This window comes from Agelaius phoeniceus, chromosome 27 (genome assembly GCF_051311805.1).
Source record: "Agelaius phoeniceus isolate bAgePho1 chromosome 27, bAgePho1.hap1, whole genome shotgun sequence".
Lineage (NCBI taxonomy): Eukaryota > Metazoa > Chordata > Aves > Passeriformes > Icteridae > Agelaius > Agelaius phoeniceus.
In genome coordinates, this window is record NC_135291.1 from 3484596 (window position 1) to 3498250 (window position 13655).

Below are 13655 nucleotides of genomic sequence, written 5' to 3' on the forward strand. Positions count from 1 at the left end.
AATAGGGAAGATCAGATCTGGAGCCTCTCCAAAGTACTCTGAAGCAACCAGGAGAAGTGGTGTCTAAAAGCAACAGCCTGTTCCAGGGGAGGGAAGGAAGGGGAATCAGACAAAGCGCAGGTCACCGCCCCATGCTCAGCTCAACCCAAGGAGCTCTGGGTGCTTGTAAGAGCCTGGCACTGAAATGCCCTGGGCAGGAAGGCTTCAATATCTTCTGCTGACACCATGGCACCTAACAGGGCGGCAAAAGCAATTCTGACTGCTTCAGCAAGCACTGGATCAGAGATCAAGGTATATTCTGCCCCAGGAAGCTGGGCTGGCACAGAGCCTGCCCTGGGACTTTGCTGTTGCCAACACCCAGCCAGGACATCGGCTCCTGCCTAAGGAGTGCAAAGCAGCACCACTGGTGGCCAAGGGGCCCATGCCAAGTGTCCCTGAGGCCAGAAACAGCCGCCAGCACAGCTGAACACGGGGGGACCCCTCAGCCTGGCCTCAGGGGCTCTGAAGCCCCGGAGATTTGCACTTCCCGCCTGCAGCAGGACCATGGCAGCCACCCCTGAGCCTGCCCTGAAGGCAACGCAGCAGCAGCCAGGGCTCCACAGCGGGCCAAGCCCCTGGGCCTGCCCACAGATCCTCTGCTCAAATCCTCTGAAATCCTGGCCACCCTCCCCTGGCATCTCCAGCCACTGCGGCCAAGCCTTGCTGCCACTGCTGCAGCTTCAGCGCTGGCTGGGCCTGCACTGCCACAGCTGCTGGGGAGCACCACGGCACAATTCCACTCTGGGGCTCACTCACACCCACACTCTGGGCTGCCTAGAATAAGATTACACCATGAGAATGTTTTTTCTAAATAATCCTACTTTCATATTGTCAGTTAGGTTTGGGGGTGAGAATCAGTTTTTATTCTCTGCAGAAGAAGTAGAAAATATCTTTATTGCTTTGGATTCTTTTTCAGTGTGTGTTTGCCTGGCTGGTGGAGATGGCAAAATTTTGGTCCGCCTTTTCTGGTGTTTACCTCCAGGCTGCGTTTAGAAGAGCTTTAAAGGTGACCCTTTAACTGACAAACCGTTAATAGAACACTCTTCAAAAAAACCCCCAAAAATTAAAAATACCCCAAACCCTGGCTTTTGGGGTGGGGCGCATGAGAGTCATGCTCTGGAAGAGAAGCTTCATTCCAGGCAGCCTGCAGAGGAGCTTTAGAAATGCAAATGAACACTGCTGGGCAAAGCCTGGACAATGGACCTGGGTCTCTTGCCTGGGGCAGGAATTGGGCTGATTCCCTCTGTCCCTCACCCCAAGCTCTGCCTGCTTGCACTGATGGAATTTGCACAGCTCAAGGCAGAGCCCAGGGTGAGGATATCTGACCCTGCAACAGAAACGGGCGAAGCTGCAAAGGGAAACAGCAAATGAAGAATGTTGGGAAAACTTCACTATAAATAAATGGGGGGGAATCATCCCTCTGCCCACTCCAACATGTGCTGTCACTGTCTGTGTTATATAGGGTGTATTAGAGCACTGAAATGTTCTTGCTACCACAAGTTCAGGGAAATCAGATGGGAATCCAAGTATTTGATGATTTAAGTACAGAAAAGCATCAATTGATGCAGTCCTTGCTGGAGAGCGCGGCCAAAAATGGTGAAAAGATGAACGGCCAGCAGAACAAATCCTATAACACCATGGACCAGCCCCTGGGAACCCAAACCAATTCATGTCAGGAGCCACGGAACCGATTTCTCATTTCAATGGCATCATTAGATTACAAGCTGCCCTGGGAATAACCAACCAGACAGCTCCAGCTCCTGACCTTCCTGCTGAGCAATCCCTGAAATGAGGAACATTTCAGTGGATTGGTCAGCCGTCCGCGACTGACGGCACCGTCGCCCAATCGCAGCCAGGGGCGGGCTCTGCACACGGCACAGCCTCGCCCCGCGCTCTCAGGGCCCCCCGGGCTGCGTGAGGGCAGAGCCGGAGATGGGGAACAGCCCTGGAACGGGCCCGGGCCTGAGGGGGATTGAGCTGAAAACACAAACAAACTTCTCCGCACCTCCCGCCACGGCTTTCCCGAAGCACTGCGGCTTCTGTGGCTCCGGTCAGCGAGAAGCCCCGGAGCCTCACTACTGCTACCTCTAATTAGGAGCATCAAGGAATCGCTTTGATTTCCGCCAAAAAGGGAAAACTGCCCCAGCCCTGTGGATGAGTGGGCGAGGGGAGAGATTTCTGACAGAAAACTCTAAAAACTCAGAGCAGGATAATGAGAAGTAAGTGAAGAGCCTTAAATCCAGCCTTCCCCCACGCCTCCCTCCTTCCAGCTGCACCTCCTACCCCGGCAGTGCCGGAGACAGGGAATGGGGCCGTGCTCACTTCATGCCCCGGGGCTTCTCCCTCTGCTCGGGGACGGGAGTCGTTCCCCTGCTGCACCCTGGGCTCTCTCCCACCGGAGACTTCTCCAGGAACTTCTCCAAGCTGAGTCCATCTCACGGGGCACAGCCCCCCTCCAAGTGCTGCAGCGTGGGTCACTGTGCCCCGGGGTCAGTCCTGCCAGGACAGGCTGCTCCAGCGGGGCCCCTCTGGCCACGGGGGCACAGCCTCCTCTCAGGCATCCCCGTGCTCCACGGTGGCTGCTCTGGGGGCTGCAGGGGGATCTCTGCATCCCCATGGATCTGCAGGGGGATCTCTGCATCTGGCACCGCCGTTTTTGGAGGCACCAGGAATAGGCTGAGCTCTGCCTGAAGCTCTTCTCACATTCCCCACACCCTTCCCGGCACAGGGAAGCTTTTACCTCCTCACAGCTCCCCAGGCTGGGTTGGCAGCCCCTCCTCATGTGGGATCTCTGGGGCTTTTCCTCCCCATTGGATTCCTGCGCCGTGGAGCCGTTCCAAATGGCCTCTTCCACGAGGTTCTGTGGCAGGGATTTGTTCTCCCTGGTCTCTGTCCGCAGCTCAGTGCGTGAGGGAGGAAGGACAAGGAGAGGAAGAGACAGGGAGAAGGGAAAAGGAAAAGGCAGGAGGAGAGGAAGGAGATGGGAAAGGAACATAGATGGATGTAGGACAGAATGAGGAGAAGAAGGAGGGTGGACAAGGAGAAGATGGGATTTGCCTCCATGCCAGAGGGAAGGGGAAGGAGATCCCCCCAGTCCATCCCTGGCAGGATGGCGTTGGCAGTGAGGCTGTCCTGCAGCGATGCTGGGCTGGGAGATGGAGCAGCAGGGAGGGCAAAGGGGCAGTGATTCCTCCTGCCCTGCCTGGCTGTCCCAGTCTGGAGCGTCCTGGCGCTGCCGAGGCCCCTGGAGCGTCCGGCACTCAGGAGCCCGGAGCTCACGGCTGCTTTATAAAGCTGACAAAGTCAGCAGGATGCGTCTGTGTATGCTCTGCAGCAAACTGGGTTTATTGGTACAGGAACAGGGGACAGGTAAGGTTCATCTACAACCAGCAAATGTTCATGCACTTCGACAATGACGTGGGTCAGTACAAGGACCGGGAGAGATCCCTCAGCAAATCCGGCACGGGCACAACAGACCCAGGCTGGACACAGGGAGGGAATTTATTACCAACCAAATCACAGCAGCACAAGGAGAACGGAAAGAAATCTCTCCAACACCTTCCCCCTACCCAATGGGGATCACCCAGAACAGGGGTCACCAGGGCTCTGCCCAACGGGGGTCACTGGGGATCATCCAGCACAGATCCTCCCATGGGGGATGGAGCTGGAGCAGCACACGAAGCTCTTCCCACACTCGGGACACTCACAGGGCCTCTCCCTGTTGTGCAAGTGCTGGTGAGTGACGATCTCTGAATCCCATTTGAAGCTCTTCTGACATTCCAAGCACTCCTAGGGCCATTCCCCAGTGTGGATCTTGTGGTGCTTGCTGAGGTCGGAGGTCCCACTGAAGCTCTTCCCACATTCCCCACACTCCCAGGGCCTCTCCCCAGGGTGGATGTTCAGGTGTTCCATCAGGGTGGAGCTGTAGCAGAAACCCTTCCCACATTCCAAGCATTTGTGGGGCTTCTCCCTGCCATGAGGCTTCTCCACCAGCTCTGAGCTCTGGCTGGATCTCAGGCTGCCTTCCTGGCTCAGGGGGGCTCTTTCCTCCCTGCAGCTCCCTGGGCTGGGTTTGCAGCCCCTCCTCGTGCGGAATGTCTGGGCCTTTTCCTCTTCCTCCATCTGGCCACAGCTTGGGAATGACAGACCCTGGTTTGGGGAAACCAAGGTGGGAGCGCCTTGGAGTAGAGGCTCCTCCTGGCCAGGTCCATCTCTAGAAGTCAGCAGGAGTCTTCTGTCCATGAAAATCCCCACAATGTCAAGATTCAGCCCCAAAAAGCTCTCCCAGCAGTTCCCTATTGCTGATCTCTCCACTTTTGGGGTTCCAGAGGTTTCCTTTCCTTAGGATCATGGGGGTCCAATGGTTCCAGGGCTTCTCCATTCTCTGGCGTCCTGCTCAGGGATGATCCAGGGCCTTTTGGGGGTCCATGGGGGCCCTTCTCCCCTGATGCTCTACTCTGAGATCCCAGGGATCCCAGGGGTCCCTCCTCTCCAGGCTCCCCCCCTTTCCAGTCTGCCGGGGTCCCCCAGCTCTGGGATTGCCCCTCTCTGCTCTCCCCACTCTGGGGGTCCCAGGGGATCCCCTCCTCTGCTCTCCCGGGGGTCCCCAGGACCAATGTCCTCCCCTGCCCATACTGGGCAATGGCCACGTGGGCCCCCAAAGATCCCCCCAAGGGGCTCAGCTTTGGGCTCCTGCAAGATCCAAACCTACACACACAGAGAAAACAAAACCTGCCAGAGACACCAGATGATATTTGGGGTCAATTCCACAATCTGCGAGCTCCAAACACACCCCAATAAAAAACCCTCTCAGGGACCCCCCGACAGATTTGGGACGACCTCCCCCTCCCCGCTCACCTGCAGGACGAGGTGGGGGCGATGGTCCCGTGGCTGCGGCCACAGGGGGCACTGGAACCTCCTGTTCCTCCTGTTCCTGCTCCTGCTGCTCCTCTTCCTGCTCCTCCTTTTCCTCTCTCCCTCCTCCTCCTCCTCCTTCCTAATCCCACCTCCTCCCCAGTTCCTGCCTTCTGTGTATTTAGAGTGGAGGACCTTGCTTGTTTTTAGAACTAGAACAAAGATCCCAGATGGACCAAGGCTTGCTGCTTTTAGTCAGAACTATCAGTGACTAAAGGTCACGTTTCCTTTGCTTTGGTCCTGTCCTTGTTCTCCTCAGTGTTCAGGCTGGGCTATGGGGTGTCCTTGTTTGCTGCATTTTGAGTTCCTCTTGCATCCTTTGGGCCATGGGCTGTGCCCTGGGAGGGTTCTTTGTGCTCCTTTGTGACACAGGAGAACCTTCCAGGCGGTTTCTGTGTGAGCTGCTGCTGGGATGTCACAGGAACAGCGCCACGTCCCCGTGGTGTTCCCGTTGCTGTGGGACACGGAGGCCTCAGTGCCCAGAGTGGCTCTGGACTCGCTGCCGGAGGATCCTCCTGCCCGAGGCATTCTCAGCAGCCAGCCCAGCCCTGTCCTTCTGTGCTTGCAGGGCTACAGGCTGCAGGCGTGTGCAGCGCAGCCAAAATGATCCAGCACGTGGCTGCTGCAGTTTGCACTCTGTACTCTGTGGCTTATTCGGGGTATTTTTTAACCCACTTGGCACGTAAGTTGAGGTTTTCCCTCGGTGCAGCATCTGTGCCTTTGGGCTTGCTGTGTGCTTTCTGTTCTTCCTCTGGAGCTGAGTTGGCTTTGGAACCAAATGGCCATGAAGACACCATTGCTTTGGGAGAGCTCCTGCCAGCAGCTGCAGCTGAAAAAGGGGGTGTCTGCAGCCAGCGGGGTGTGCACAGCATCTGCAATGAGCCCTGGGGGGTTCTGTTCCCTCAAGCAGGGAGTCTGTGCCAGCAGAGCCTGGAACTCCCTCCGTTTGCTGCTCCAGCCAAGAACTGACCCAGCCCAGTATTTTGTGCTTGTTCTCTTGCTTGCTGTGGGAAGGGACTGTGGCTCCTGGAGGGATGCTGTAAAAGCAAAATGCTCTCTTGGGGTTGCCTTGCTCCGTGGCATTTCCCAGTAATGGCAGTTTTTCTCCTAAGAGCATCTGGTTCATGTTCCCTCTCCCATTGCAGGGCACCTCATGTCTGCATTCCGAGCAGCTCCTCCTTCGGTGAGTGGGAAAGGAACCTTTGGTGTTTGGAATTGTGCAGCAAGTTGTGAGCTCAGCATGTGGCAGTCGAGGGCCAGCCTGGGAGGCTGAAGGAAAGTTCCTGTCAGTGTCTTTGCAGCAGCAGCAGCAGCAAAGGAATTCCCATCAGTTTTCTCCTTTTCTGCTGAAGAGTTTTTGAAGAGCTGCAGGTCTGGTTTTGCAGGCAGAGGATTGCTTGCTGGCTTAGCCATGGTGGAATATCGAATTCCCAACAATAAGTGGCAATGTCAACTTTAGCCCATTGTTAGTTGGAACAGCTCCAAACCCCATTTCTGCGTAGTGCAGCTGGATGTGCAGCTGAGGATAAATAAGGTGATAACTGAGATAGAACTTCCTGTCCCTCACGCTGCCGTCTGTCCACAGGGCACAGAAGCAGCACCAGCACCTCCTGGGGCTCCCTCTGCTTACGAAGAGGAGGTCAACAAGGAGGAAGACAGCAGTGAGCTTCCCGCTGCTCTGGGGGACGATGGTGAACTTCCCTCAGCGCCGGGAGATGACAGTGAACTTCCCGCTGCTCTGGGAGACGAGGGTGAACATCCCGCGGGGTGGGAATGCAACGGCGAGGCTCCCGCGGGGTGGGACAAGGACAGGGGACATCTCCCGGCCTGGGACGAGGACGGTGGATGTCCCCTGGTGTGGGACCAGAATGGCCAAGCTCCCACGGAGTGGGATGAGGACAATGGACATCTCCCAGTGTGGGATGAGGATGGAGGACATCCTGTGACTTGGGAAGAGGAGAGTGAACATCTCCCAGCATGGGAAGTGGACAGCGAACATCCCCTGGCTTGGAAAGAGGATGGCGAACCTGCAGTGTTTTGGGATGAGGATGGAGAAGCTGCAGCATTTTGGGAAGAGGATGGAGAAGCTGCAGCATTTTGGGAAGAGGATGGAGAAGCTCCCTCTGCTTGGGAAGAGGACAATGAACCTCCCTCCGCTGTGGGATCCTGGGCTGAACATTCTGACAGCAGCACAGCCGGGCAGCCAGAGGGGAGAGGGGAGTGGTGCCTGATGCAGCTGAGTACGTCTGCTCTGTTCCTGGGTGCCCGAGCAGGTGCTGTGTGTGTGTCTGGGCATCAGCTGCACCCAGTGTTGCTCTGCAGCTGAATGTCACCGAGTCATTTATTGTCCTTCCCCCGCTGACACCAAGGGGCTCATGGCCCCAGGGAGTGGGGCTGGTTGTGGCTCTGCTGCAAGGCAGGGTCTCACTCTGGGAGGGAGCGTCTTCCACGTGGTTTCTTTCAGGGAACACCGTGAGCGAGGAGGAGCCTGCCGAGAAATACCTGGAAGTGGAGCAGATTGGCCAAGGGTAAGTGCACGGCAGCTGCTGCTGCACAAGCAGGGCCGGGTGTTGTGCTGGTGCAGGATCAAGTGAGAAGTCAGGAGAGCTCCAAGCACCTTCAGACACTGGGCTACCATCCTGCTGTCTCTCAGTCCTGATCAGAATTGATAACTGTGGTCAGAAGGCGCCGTCAAAGGCCCCTGAGGCTGGCAGTGTCCTGCCTGCAGCAAGGAGCAGGACCTGGAAGATCTTCTGTCCCTGGAACTGGATTGCCTAAAAGAGCAACTCACCATCTGGTGACTGTCAGAAAACAGTTCTCAAGAAGATTTCTTTCAAATATTTTCCTTCAAAAAATATCCACTGGTCAGGATTATCAACCTAATGGTTTAGAAACAGAAACCAGAGATGAACTAATAAGTGCTCTATTCTAGCACAGGTAGCAGACCCCATCCATTCAGTAACAGACACAGAGCTGATGCACTCTGGGGGAAAAAGCATCACCTGCCTGATGGCAGGGCCCTTATGGAACCTGCAGGTCTTAGGCAGGAAATGGAAAAGGATGAAATGCATTCTTTTCCAGTTCTTTAGACACCCATTTCTCACCTCAGGTTTTGAACTAAAGCAATTCAGCATGGACATTTGGGATTTGCTCCAGCCCAATTCCTTCATGTTGGGTCTCAGTTTTCTCCTGCACACCTTGCATGGCAGAGGGCTGGTGGCTGCTGTGCTGTTGTTGGAAGGGTCGATGCACCCAGGTGTTTGTGAACGCTGCAGGCAGCAGAGATCTCCTGTCTGGGCTGGCTTTCCCTGCCAGGGCCTAAAGCGCTGCTTCTTTCTTCTCTGCTGTTTTGTCTCCAGGGCTTTTGGAACCGTTTATAAGGGACTCGACAGGGCCACTGGAGGAGAGGTCAGTGCCAACACGCCCAGCACGTCTGGCAGCTCTCCAGGGCTTTCCCCTCTTCTGGGAGCTGTGGCTGCAGCTTTGGGGGCCAGCAGAGCTTTCCTGCCTGGGCTGCTCCTCTGAAGGCAGAGCAGTGTCAGCCTGCAGAGCACAGCTGGGACAGACTTGGTCCTTCTGAAGCGCCAAAGGAATGCAAGGAGGGCAGCGGTGTCTGTCAGAGCAGGACACACTGGCTTGGCCTTCATATCTAAAAGTGTGAATGCATCAGCTGCTGGAGACTGAGGCCCAATTTATCTTCATCCCAACCTTAGACAGGAACATTATTTAGCTATTCTTAGCTAAACTATAACAATATTATTTCCATCCTGCCTTTTATCTTCAAAGGATACCTCAAGGCCTAATTAGGGAGAGATCCTGCTTGGGCTCAATTTGGGGTTTTAGTCCTACTTCAGCTGTTCACAGAGAGTGAGGGAGAGAAATGAGAAGATGGATGTCCAGAGCAAAGGTTTCTCCTAAAGCCTGAAGATGTGTTTGGGTCTGGTGTCAGTGACAGCCTGTGACAGGGATCACCTGAGCAATGGGTGTGCGTGTCTGCTTTGTTGTGCAATCCCAAACAGAGCAGTTGCATCTGAAATCATGACCAAATCCCATAGAATTGCTAAGGGGTTCCTGGCTGTTCTGCTTTGTTTTCAGAGAACCAGAATTACCTCCTGCTTGCAAAATGTATTTGAATAATAATAGTAGGAGTGTTGAGGCCATTTGAGAAGTAGGTGCAGAGAATGTTGTTAGAGCTTTGAGGCTGACAGCTGAGGGACCATTTCTGCAGAGCTTGCAAGGCCAAATGTCTCTGGCCATGTGTCCTGTAAGCAGCCCCCAGCTGGCAGAGCAATGGGCTGTGGGAATGGCCCTTGCTGAGCTCTGGTGTCCCATCCCAAGGCAGTTTGGCACAGCCCGGCTCCGTCGCTCCACAAGGACTCGCTCTGTGTTTGCTGTGGCCTCCTGCCACAGACTCCTCCAGTTCAAGGCTGCAATGTCCCTTCAGGTGGCCATCAAGAAAATGAGTCTCAGAGGGCAGAACAGGGAACGAGCTGTGAATGAGATCCTGCTCCTGAAGGACAAGAAGAACCCCAACATTGTCAACTCTTTGGACAGGTGAGTGATTCAGCTCTGATCCCGAGCCCGGGCCCTGTGTTAACCTTTCCTGGCATCAGGAGTCTGTAGCCTGTTTTGAAAATGCCTGACCCAGCCACATCTTCCCAAACCAACAGCCTGGCAGTTCACTCCCTCCACGTGCTTTTGTTGCTTTGCTTTGGTTTTTCCTTCAAGTTGACCCCGTTTGCTGTGTCTCCCAGCAAGTGCTGATAAACCACAGCAGAAATTATTTCCCTTGGCTTCTTCTTCCCAGCCCTTTTCTATTGCTAAAGATGCCAGTAAGACCAAGTTCTTGTTTCCAGAAATGCCTCATTTGCCCATTTTTCACTGGCCTTGCCTGTTTCTGAAGGGACTTTCTGAAAGGTTTTCTGACTGCTTTTGTCCCAAGTGCTGCACGGCCTCCTCCCCTGGATAACCCTGGCAGTTGTGTTGCCTTGTTCTGGAGGGAATGGTGGAACTGATGAGTTCAGAAGCTGAACCAGCTGGGGCCAAGTGTTGTGATTCCATATTTATCTGGGCTGTTGCTAAACTGCATTTTTCACCTGCTTGCCATCCAAAGCCTCTCCTTTCTCACAGGTGTCTCCTTCCCCTTTAGACTGTGCAGATTCCAAGGGCTGTGCAGCCTGGCAGGAATGTCTCTCCATCTGATTCTGTCCTCACTGACAAGTGACCCAGAAACAAAACTCCCCTCCAGGCTTTTCCATGGGGGAATTGAGCTCTGCACTTTCATCTCCATGCCATTGTTTTCCTCTTCCAGCTTCCTTGTTGATGGAGATCTCTGGCTGGTGATGGAATACATGGATGGAGGAACTTTGCGGGACGTTGTCAGACAGACGCGCATGGCTGAAGGAGAGATGGCAGCTGTCAGTCGGGAGGTGAGGGATCCTGCTTGTCACTCCCATGGCTGGGACATGATGGTCCTTCCAAACAGGGTGTGAGAACAGGAGTGGCTCCATGCTCAGGGCTTTGTTTCTGAGTTGTTTTTATGAGCTGGAGAAGAAAGAGCCTCTGCAGTGAACAGCCTGCCAGCATCACTGCACTTCTACTCTGTTCTTGTTCTCTCTCCTGCTGTTGTGGTACTCTCTTTCTGGCTTGGATTTGATTTGCTGTTCTCAGCTTTGCCTTGAACCATTTGCCTGGAGCTTGTGTGCACTGCACTCCTGGCCTGTCACAGCAAAGCTGCTGCTGGCAGAATTCTGAGCTGTCCTTTCTGGTGTGATATATTCCTGCCATTGGTTTTTGCCCTCGTGTTTCTTGTTCTCTCTCAGTGTCTGCAGGGCCTGGATTTCCTCCATTCCAACCGGGTGATCCACAGGGATCTGAAGAGCTCCAACATCCTCCTGGGCATGGACGGCTCTGTCAGGCTGGGTGGGTGTTCCTGGCCAGGCACAGCGCTCCCGGGCTGCGGGGCTGGGGCTGCTTCCCAGGGAGGGCCAGAGCCCCACAAGGGCTGCTGGGGGCACTGCCCGGCCCCTGCTGCCAGCTGAGAGCAGCTGCCCCTGCAGAGAGCTCAGGAGAGGAGCAGGGGGCCAGCAGTGCCTTTGCTCTGGCCATGGCCCTTCCAGAGGGGCAGCAGTGGGAATCTAAAGCTCCAAGGGAATCAGTAAAAGCCACTGCAGGAAAGCTGAGGGTTTCTTGAAGGGCCCAGTTCCATCTTTCCTTGGCTACAGCCCTGAGGGCTTTTCCAGCTGACTTCACTACTACACTCTCAGACTGAGCGTGGGGAATCTTTGTGCTTGGTTTCCTCATTGCAGCTGCCTTTGACAGGGTTTCTTTCTGTCCTCAGCTGATTTTGGCCTCTGCGCTCAGCTCAGCCCTGAGCAGGACCAGCGCAGCTCCATGGTGGGCACTGCTCACTGGATGGCCCCAGAAGTTGTGACCAGATCTCCTTATGGCCCCAAGGTGGACATCTGGTCCTTCGGCATTGTGACCATCGAGATGGTGGAAGGAGAACCTCCTTACTTCAGGGAAACGGCGGCCATGGTAAGAGGCAAATTCTCCAGTGGCTGCAGAGGCTGCGAGCACAGGGGAACCCTGCACTGGGAGCAGCAGCTGGAGGTTTCTGCACATGGGAAGGGAATTCCCAGAGGACTTGTGCCTCCACACAGACGAATATTCTGCAATCTCCAGCAACAATTTGCTTTGGGCTTTTCGTTGTTGCAGCTCTTCTAGCTGAGAGGATGACCTGGAAATATGAAGCAAGTGCATCAGCTCTAATGTTATCTTGCAAGAAAACCCCACACCATCCGCAAATCCCAGCCCCAAACCCAACAAGATTTCTGCAGGAGTTTCTAAAAGAGGTTTTGCAAGATGGTCTCCCCTGATTCTTCTCACTGGGAAACTTGTTGAAAACATGAAGATGATGGTTTAACATCCCCATAGTCTAACATATTTCTTTCCTAGTCCAAGCTACTTTTTCTGTGTCACCAAGCCTGAGCTTTCAGCATCACAAACCTCCTGTTTCTTGCCTGGCAGTTTCTGGGATGGGGCATCAGGAATGCATTTACTTGAGTGTCAGTGGCACTGCAGAGATGCACTTGATGGAAGAATCCTCTGAAATAACACAGGCAGACCACAGTGACTCTGGAAAATGGCCTGTAAAGCTGGTGTCCATATTTGGAGAAGCAAAATGGGCTATTTCTGATGGAGGTTCCTACTAACAAAGCCAGCCAATGAAACTGGCTCTCAAGGCGAGATCATTTGGATGTTGCAGTGGCTGTGGCAGCCCCAGGGTTTGGGTTTTCTGCTTGGCATAGCAAAATGAGCTCTGAGCAGCATCTCTGGCAGGGAGGAAAGTGGCCCTGGAGCTGGGGCTGAGGCCCCGGGGTGGATGTGAGCCCGTGTGGGTGTGAAGGAAGCTGGCAGAGCGCTGAGTTTGCTTTCCCTGCAGGCTCGCGCTCTGATCCGGCAGAACGGGACCCCGCAGCTGCAGGAGCCCCGGCGCCTGTCGGCTCTGCTGCGGGACTTCCTCGAGTGCAGCCTGGAGCCGGACGAGGAGCGGCGCTGGGCTGCCCAGGAGCTGCTGCAGGTGAGAGCCAAGGGCTGCAGGGGAAGCAGCAGCGCCAGGGAGGGGTTTTCTTGTGGGGCCCCCTCCGATAGTCTCCAGTCTCGCTGCGTTCCACGCGCAGAGCGAGCAGAATCCTCGCCCGCTGTGGCCTGGCAGGCTCCTTTCGAGCTCATCTGGACCTGGTGCCCCACAGCGAGCAGGGACATCTTCAAGCAGCTCAGGGGGCTCAGAGCCCTGCCTGACCTGAGCTTGGATGTTTCCAGGCAGGAGGCACCTCCCACATCTCTGGGCACCTCCTGTCAGTGTTTCCCCACTCTCCTGGTTAAAAAATTCTTCCTTAGATCTAATCTGAGCCTGCTTCCCTCGATTTTCAAACCATTTCCCTGTCCCTCTCCTGGAACAGAGCCTGTGAGGAACTTGACTCTGGAAAGTAACAGTTCATTTCTTTATTTTTTATCCTTTGGGCAGCACCCATTTTTATCATCAGCCAAGCCTCTCTCCAGCCTGACCCCTCTGATCACTGCAGCAAAGCAACTGAAGCAGCAGAAGAGCAGATGAACCACTTGAGGACAGCTTCTTGTTACAGTAGTTAGGAGAACTAGTTAGTTATGGTAGTTAGCATTGCTAGTTAGTCATGGTAGTTAGCACTGGTAGTTAGTTAGGGTAGTTAGCATTGCTAGTTAGTTATGGTAGTTAGAGCAGCCTGATTGTAATGAAAGTTTTTTTAATAAAAACTCTCTTAAACCTCAACTCCCCTGACGTGTCCCTTCCCTCTCCCGCTGTGACTCAGCTGCCCAGAGCAATGTGAGGGGAGAGCGGGCCCAGCCTGGCCCAGAGCTGAGCCCCAGCAGAGCCCTGGCAGAGCCCAGAGCAGCCTCGGCACCTGCAGAGTCAGCCTGGAAGGAGGCGCTTGGAGCCTTCTCGGCTGCACCCGGCTCTTGGCTACAAACTGTGTGTGCTGGAAAATGCCACCGGCTCTGCAGGAGGGCAGAAGGGGCCCGGGGAAGGCCCAGGTGCTCCATGCAAGGGAAAAACCTGCCCTGGGTTTGTTATAAATAACTAGGTAGTCCTGGCTTTTGCTATTATGTATTGACTTCTGCAAAATATTCTTAATCACAACAATTTTGATAGAGTACAGTTT

General features: G+C 54.7%; 1 protein-coding gene across 1 annotated transcript; it reads left to right on the forward strand.

Annotated features, from left to right (window-relative positions):
- Positions 1-3451: 3451 nt before the first annotated feature.
- On the forward strand, positions 3452-13072 carry LOC143695879 (serine/threonine-protein kinase PAK 3-like). Its single transcript, XM_077191089.1, has 11 exons — positions 3452-3460; positions 6099-6136; positions 6539-6720; positions 7418-7481; positions 8313-8361; positions 9398-9507; positions 10265-10382; positions 10776-10875; positions 11294-11490; positions 12398-12535; positions 12983-13072. Exons 1-11 carry the CDS (start codon positions 3452-3454, stop codon positions 13070-13072), a joined length of 1095 nt encoding a protein of 364 aa, XP_077047204.1.
- Positions 13073-13655: the final 583 nt, after the last annotated feature.

Excerpts from the sequence above, each read along its gene's own strand:
- LOC143695879 (XM_077191089.1), top strand. Across the intron at positions 8,362-9,397 it reads ACAGGGCCACTGGAGGAGAG|GTGGCCATCAAGAAAATGAG; the intron begins GTCAGTGCCAAC and ends ATGTCCCTTCAG. Across the intron at positions 9,508-10,264 it reads ATTGTCAACTCTTTGGACAG|CTTCCTTGTTGATGGAGATC; the intron begins GTGAGTGATTCA and ends TTCCTCTTCCAG.